This window comes from Lactuca sativa, chromosome 4 (assembly GCF_002870075.4).
Source record: "Lactuca sativa cultivar Salinas chromosome 4, Lsat_Salinas_v11, whole genome shotgun sequence".
Taxonomy (NCBI): Eukaryota; Viridiplantae; Streptophyta; class Magnoliopsida; order Asterales; family Asteraceae; genus Lactuca; species Lactuca sativa.
Window position 1 is genome coordinate 296709821 of NC_056626.2, and position 7929 is coordinate 296717749.

Below are 7929 nucleotides of genomic sequence, written 5' to 3' on the forward strand. Positions count from 1 at the left end.
CACAATTTTTAATCACACGTTGTCTAACTTCTTTTCCTTTTTTCTTTTGATAAACTTTAGTGTATCATTTTTAATAAAGTTTAATCTATCATTTTTATGTTAATCACATATTTTTGAAAGGAAAAACTCAAAGCTGAAACTAAAAAAAAAACAACAAATACAAAATCGGGCCGACAGAACCGGAAAACCAAACCGAAAAAGGCGAGCGGAAAGACCTAAAGACCGGACCAACGTCATTAGGCCCTCTTGTGGAGTCGTTATTCATGTGGAATACGCATCATACGAGGGATATTATTGGTATTCCCCGAATCAGATTAAATATTAGTCTTTAAGATAAATTTTATAGCAATGATAGATTTCTACAAAATAGGGATTATTTTATAAAATGTGAAATTAACATTAAACATGAAAATCTTTCCATATCCAGAAAAAAATAATAATAATAAAGAGCACAAATATTAGTCCATGCATTTTCGTCTTAAACAAATGAACAGAATCCCCAACATCTAATCTGAGTCAACTCAGCACCATCATACCAAATCAAATGACATGATAATACTTCATCACCATTATCTTTTACACATTCCTACTCTAATCCCTACTGCTTAACAACAGCCTTCCCCTGAGTTTTCAGTTTTCCGGCGACCTGCTCATCGGATAATGGCAAGTAGTAAATCCGGGGAGTTGCTCGAGTCTTTCTGAACAAATCATCCAATGTCATGATCGGAGGTTCGAGCTTTTCCAGGAGTGGTGGTGCTGGAGGTAGATGATGCTGTGGTGGTTCTCTTGATTGTGGTGGAAGGGAGAGTGGCGGTGGAGGTGGAAGCGGAAGCGGGGTTGTGGTGGTGGTGACCGGAGTTGGTGATGGAGGAGGGTCGGTTCGGGTTTTGACTTCGGATGGATCGACAAATTCTGCCATGAGAAGCCGCCCTCCGTTTGCTGGCCATTGGAGGTTGTATACTGCATTTCGAGTCTCTACAGCTTCTTCAACAGATGAATACTACAAAAGGAAAATAAATAAATATTTTTCTTATTTAAATATAAAAAGAGAGGTGAAAACTTACAGTAACATAACAATGAGTTTTAATATGATCCATCCAGAAGCTGACAACTGTCCCAGTTTTACCAAGAAGTTCTTGAACAGCCTTTAAAGTAAACGGACGCAGAAAACGGTCCACTCTGAGAGAAGTAGTTGCAGGCTTTGATGATGGAGGAACTGCCAAATCAACAAATCACACAAATATGAAAAAGGGCATTCTCGTCTTTTCACAAAAACAAGCGATAACTCACCAACACGTTCTTTTGGCTCTTCATGACTAACTGAAGAATCAGATCTTGAAAAGCTGTGCTTCATTGAACCACCCTTAGGTGTAGTAATCTGTTCAGGGGCATTATTGGAATTCCACCTGCGCTGCCTCTTTACTACCTCATTGTTTGCTACTGCTTCTTGGTCTGCCACGTCAGCAATTTAGAGTCATGAGGGCAGAAAAAGGAAGAGAGAAAAAAAGGTTATTAGGGTTAAAGACTTAAAGCTTACCATATTGTTTTCTTTTTGTGGACACGTCAGCAATTTCAGTATTTGTATCTTCAACCATAACATCAAGAGGAGGTATTTGTGTTTTTTCAGTTATATCTTGAGAAATGAAGTTGGAATCACTTTGCTTACTTTCTAAAGCATCTTCTTCCATGGAATCATCATCTAAATTTAACTTCTCTGGAGAACCCACATCTAAAATATCATTTTTCTTACTTTCAGTTTCAGCAATCTTGAAATCTTTCTCATCAACCACAACTGGATCTGTTTTGACACCATCATCAAGGATTGATGGCTTAACATCAAGTTCTAGTTTGACATCATCAGTAATTACATTATCCTTTAGTTCATTCTTTTCAGTAATTGACACAATAGAAATAGAATCAGATTTTACTTGGCTGACCTCGACTACCTGGCTTCCAATTTCAGATGAATTTGGCTCGGCTTCTTCTTCCTTTGGCAATGGCTTTGAGTTTGATTCCTGCAAGTTTGACACCTCTTCATTTTGTAACTCCTGCTGACCCAATTCTTGAGATACCATAACCTCAGTTACTATAACAGATGTTTCAACAGAAACCTTTTGAACTATATCTATTTCTAAATTCTCTGTAACCTTATCTTTATCTCTGTTTTCATCGTCCAAATTCTCTGTAACCTTATGTTTATCTAAGCTCTCATCTTTATCCAACTTCTCAGTGATGTGATCTTGGTCTAAGCTCTCATTTTTATCAACCTTCTCTGTAACATTGTCTTCCTTTATGCTCTCGTTTTTGGCAATGTTGTCATCCATGGTTTTGTCTGCAACGATTGGGTCTGCTACTGCGTCATCAGATGGAATTTCAGGCTGTTCATCATCATTGACACCATTTTCATGGTTTTTGTTATCCTCTTCAAGTTCAGCACGAATAGCTTCATCCAATCTCTTTACCAGATCATCTTTCAATCCTCTGGTAATTAGTTTACGTTTCTTGAGTTCTTCTTTCAGCTCGGTTACTTTCCATTGATCGAGGGAACGATTTTCAAAGACAACATAGCGCGATGATGGTTTTTTGCTGGACATTTCTCCTATTGAGCGATCCTCAAACCTGGAAAAATTTGAGATTCAGAAGAGAATAATTAAAATGCATCATGATTATCGACATGTAAGGGAGCTTAAATATATAGAATCTCTTCAACAAGCACAAAATCAGAAAAAGTAATAAATTACCCATAATACCAAGAAGTAAATAACCTTAGGGAACAGTAGAGTACTCACAATGGTGTTCGACTTGACGAGTATTGCGGAAAGAAACACTGACTCTAGTAATTGATTCGAAACTTAATTGATAGGTGCAATAACATGAAACCCTAAGTTCATCCAGACACAAAAACAACCATCAGGAGAACTACAAATTTTCAAAACAACAAAATTAGCAACACGAAGGAGGATAAACCAAGATTATAAGCTACGGTCTGCAAACAAAGAAATTAAACTGTAAACGACGAAGAAACAAGATTTTGAAAAATTTTATGACAGAAGAAAACCTCCGGAAGATGAAAATGCAGTTTCTAGAAGGGCGTGTCGTTTTCAATTGGAGAAGGAAATGGACGTCTTTTGAATTTAGGGTTTTGCGTTTACGGTGTGTGTTGTGTTGGATGAAAAATGAGATCGGTGGAGAGGGGTTGAGACGCCGTACCACTTCTTGTTGAAACCCCTGTTATCTTATGATGTCATCTCTTTCTTTCTTTTTCACTTTTGTTTTTACTTTTTTTTTTCTTAACTTAACTTAGACCGGAAGGAAGGGCTCGGTATAGAGCTGGGCAAAATGCTCAGATGGCTCGGTAAAGTTGTGTAATGGGTTCGGCTGCCGAGTTTTGTCATCCAACTCTAGGGTGTGTATGAGGCGGTTTAGTTTGGTTATTTGTCAAAACCGAACTATAATCATTATGACTGGTTAATGCATTTTGGTAGCTATTGGGTATGATTAATATTGGTTATGGTTAATGGTTTTGTCGGTTAACGATTTTGATTAATGGTTAATATTGGTTAACCACAATGTTCAAAATAATATAAATGGTGAAAATATATTGACATAAAAATTGAAAAGAGAATACAAAAATGTCATGGGCACCAAAGTTTGTAATCTAGCTTATAGTAATAGAATAAAATGTGTACCTTCGATATTCAGAGTGAGGTAACACATAGAGTAAGATAACACATAGAGTAAGGTAACACATAGTCACATTCAAAATCAAAAACATTCAATAAAAATATAAAACATTAAACAAAATTGACATTAATAATTTCATATATTGATAATTGATATTAACATTAAAATAAAGGCAAACATTCATACACGTCCAATGCGATTAAATCAAAAAATACAAAATAAAATACGCAAACATTCATATTATGTGTTATCTAGATAAAAAAAAATCCAATTACTCATATACATTCAATGTGATTAAGTCAAAAACACTAAATAAAAAGCCAAAAAATTCAAAGATATATATATATATATATATATATATATATATATATATATATATATATATATATATATATATATATATCACAAAGTCAAGAAGAATCAAAAACTTAACTTACCTAGAAGTCTTTATTATAAAGTGAAAAAAATCATTCGAACAGGACTATAAAGTCAAAATAATCTTCGATTAGGATTAACGGTATGAGAAGCCTCCGATTAAGATTATGAGTGTGAAGATTAAACTAATTGTGAATGATATTTACAAATTGTAGAATTATTTGATTAGGAATTGCAAAATTAATCAATAATCTAACTCAATGCATGATTAGAAGATTGTGTGTGTCTGCGTGATCAACCTTTAATGGTTTGATTGCTCGTTCGTCTCCTGATAAGTGAGTATTAATGAATTATATTTTGAAAATTTAATGGGTATTAAATAAGTTTGACTATATTATTTTATATATATAATCTATAATTTTTATATATTAAAATATAAAGTTAATGGTTCGGTTAATAATGATTCGGTTAACCTATAAAATCATAACCGAACTGTTAGTTATCAGTTAACAAAAATTAGAAACCGAACCAATGGTTTTTAAAATGGTTCGATTATTATGGTTCGGTTATATCGGTTAATTTGGTTTTGGTTCGGTTTTTCGATTATTATGCTCACCCCTAAACTCAATAGAAAGTTGTCACTTCTCTCTTATTTTTTGTATTGTGTTCTAAACATAAAATTCAAATTTTCATCACTTTTTTCTAAATAAATACCACCAAATCAAATCAATTCATACATTTCTCAAAAACTTCAACACCCGTCTTATTACATCTCTTATTTCTATCTCTACAAAATACATTCTTCAAACTCTCAATCTAATTCGACTAACACATGGAATCTTTGGAGAAATATAACCTTAGGATCTGCATGAATGAACAAATAATAAATTGTTACTGAGGCATGACACAATTTCCTTAAAATAAATTCATCATATATGGTTTTTGTTTCCCAGGATACAACAATAGAAAACAATTCTTCTAAATTGTCTAAACCCTCACTTGGTCGGATTATACCTTAGTTGCAGTAAGAGATGGAAGATGAAGTAGGAGCGTAAGAGAAGAAGAACAATATTTTGTTTCATTCGGTGTATCTTAATCAGACACATAGGCGTTGTATTTATACTGCACAATGTAACTGATGTAATTAAAATGAAATTGTAACTGTCACAATTAAATAAAACATTTATCAACAAATCAAAAACCGAAATCTTTGATTATTGATTAATCTAAAAAAGGTCCATGGTCGACCGATGGCGTACTCGTACCCGCACACAAGTTTAGTAAATCCAAGTCAAATCAGCCCACATGCGTGCACACACAAGAGAGAGCATTGGTTTCTATAAGTCTTACAAAAATAGCTAGTCTTTATAGTTAGAAACCAAATTTCTTTTATTTCTCACACCAATGTGGGATGAGTTACAACTCACTTAACTCATTTATTCTTTTCTTCCACGTATTCTACTTTTACAAGTAATTTATTATTCAGTTTTAATCCGTTTTAGACGTGTGATATATCGAAACGAATATATCATGAAGGAGAACACAAATATATAATCATTAATCCGTTTTGATTATGTTTAGAGTCCAAAATTCGTGCTCAAAAATAGAAAACTCCCATTTATGGAAATTAGTAAAACTAAGTTTCCAACAGGAAAGTCCTAGATTATAACTTGTTCCCCAAAAGAAAATATGGTTTTGGCTCATGCTTTAGTAGATGTATTGGATGATTCGTCGATCGACAACAATATGGAAACTTTTTAGATGAAAGTTATCACACGTTTTCTCAACGATCAAGATGACTATCACAAGAAATATCATATCTATAATGAATGGAAGACACAAACAAACTGGTATATAGCAGAGTTTAAAGTTTTGTTTAATAACTTGAAACAAAACTGACATTGTGATTGAAATGATAGTGAAAAAAGAAAATCTTTTTAAATGTTTAGAGTTTTGGAATGTTGTTAAAAAGTCCTAAAAATGGTGTGCAATTAATTACTATTTTTATATTTATTTTTATGTTTCTTAGTTTTTAACTTAATGTTATATATTTATTTTAAATTAATAAAATTCCTAATGTTTTATTTAAATTTGGATGTTTGTAATAATATAGAAAATAACTTTAGTTGTTTGAAACACTTTGTTCCTTTAAAATTGCAAAATAATAATAATAATAATAATAATAATAATAATAAAAAAGGTGTGTTAAATTTGACATGACAATGATATGGCAGGAAAAATATTGCGATAAATATGTCACCACTCCAAAGATAGAAGATATGTTAAATTTGAAATGACATATGGCAAGAATCAATGTAATAAATATAACACAACTCCCTCCAATCTTATAACATAAAAAAATTATGTCACATTATCATAACTTCTCTAGCATTTACTTCAAAAAAAAATATTCCACTATCTTAAAATAACTTCAATAACATTATTTATTTATTTAAAACATATAATCTTAAATTAAAATAAAATCATTTCATTTAATTAGAAAATAGAAAACATTAAAATATTTAAAAATTTAAAATTTACATAAAATACTAGAAAAAATACTATTCATCTTCGTCTTCGTTGACATTTTGAGTATTGTATATGTGATTCGTCAAATCTTGTTGAATATTGGCGTACGTTTACGGATTGTGTATTTCTAAAATTTTTACCATATATTGGTCCTACCTGGTATAAATTATCAATACAAATGAAATACATCGTGCAAGTCATACGTACAATTAGTCCAACATTTTTCTTCAATTACACTATTATGTAATATGACACAGACGTATAAAATCCTACCAATATTTTGTAGATGTCATGTTTATGCTGCCTGTTTCACTATGTGTCAATTCCTTTTAAGGGCTCCAAACACACATTTGATATCCTTTTGTGCCGATTCCTAAGTTATCTTGAGCAATTTACATTTTTCATCATGTGCATGTTGGTACAACTTAACGAAGGTGGTGTGTGCATGGTATATTACATCGGTTATATAATACCCATCATGTTAAAATATCACGAAAAAACGATAACTGATTTAGAACATTTATATCATTGTTGGACCTGGCAATACCAAAGTAAGTGTGCCAAATCCATAGATCTTGTTGATGGGTTTTGAGAAGCTAAAAACAATGTATGTTTTAAAAACAAATTTAAGCGACAATGGAAGCAATTTTAAAATAACATTTATTTTAAGACCATTGTAACAAAAACCAACAAGTATCCATTTACATGAAACTATAAATATAATAAACAACCATAGGGTGTATACAAGACAAACTTTGGAGCCTTTTATCACACTTAAATTTGGAGATTTCAAGTAGATGACAAGAACAAAGAGTTTGATCTTCTCTACAAGTATCCACCAACAGCAGTAACTCACAATGGAATGTTATCCCTTAATGTATTTGTGACTTCTTAAGACCTTAAGTAAGTAACATAATTAAGCATTAAAGGTAAAGCAATTCTAAGCACCAACACTTGCAACTAGCTCAAAAAAGGGCAAGAGGAGGGAAGAGATGATGCTCTTGGGTTTGAGCTTCTTTCAAGAGAAAAGTGTGACCAAAATGCAAGCATTACTCTTCCTTATATACCCACATGCAATATTTAATGTCCATACTGTTGGATTAATGTCTAAGTCCATAACTATAATTGGTAAGACTTGACCCGACCCGGCATGGTCCATTTGGGTTGCATGGCATCATGCACTTGGATAGATTATAATGAGAGAAATAAGACACTTATGGTTATTAATATATTATAAGTTCTAGTATATTAATAATAAGAATAATAAGATTATTTAATTAGTATTGATCAAGAATTAATCTAGGATTAATTAAGTGATCAAAAGAAGACTAATTAAATATA

General features: G+C 32.1%; 1 protein-coding gene across 2 annotated transcripts; it reads right to left on the minus strand.

Annotated features, from left to right (window-relative positions):
• Positions 1–393: 393 nt before the first annotated feature.
• LOC111882882 (uncharacterized) lies at positions 394–3233 on the minus strand. 2 transcript variants are annotated; one of them, XM_023879258.3, is made up of 6 exons: positions 3059–3233; positions 2790–2881; positions 1538–2619; positions 1291–1452; positions 1065–1216; positions 394–1000 (listed from the first exon to the last, which is right to left on the minus strand). In XM_023879258.3, the coding sequence occupies exons 3-6, from the start codon at positions 2592–2594 to the stop codon at positions 599–601; spliced, it is 1773 nt and encodes a 590-aa protein (XP_023735026.1). In that variant the 5' UTR covers positions 2595–2619; positions 2790–2881; positions 3059–3233; the 3' UTR covers positions 394–598. The 2 variants fall into 2 exon arrangements, with proteins under 2 accessions (XP_023735026.1, XP_023735024.1); XM_023879256.3 differs by having other exon boundaries at positions 2790–2919.
• Between the last annotated feature and the right edge of the window lie 4696 nt (positions 3234–7929).

Coding starts and splice junctions, on each gene's coding strand:
- LOC111882882 (XM_023879258.3), bottom strand. CDS start 2,594: ATGTCCAGCAAAAAACCATCATCGCGCTATGTTGTCTTTGAAAATCGT. Junction 1,453..1,537: donor CACAAAAAGAAAACAATATG/GTAAGCTTTAAG, acceptor CTGACGTGGCAG/ACCAAGAAGCAGTAGCAAAC. Junction 1,001..1,064: donor AAACTCATTGTTATGTTACT/GTAAGTTTTCAC, acceptor TTCCTTTTGTAG/TATTCATCTGTTGAAGAAGC.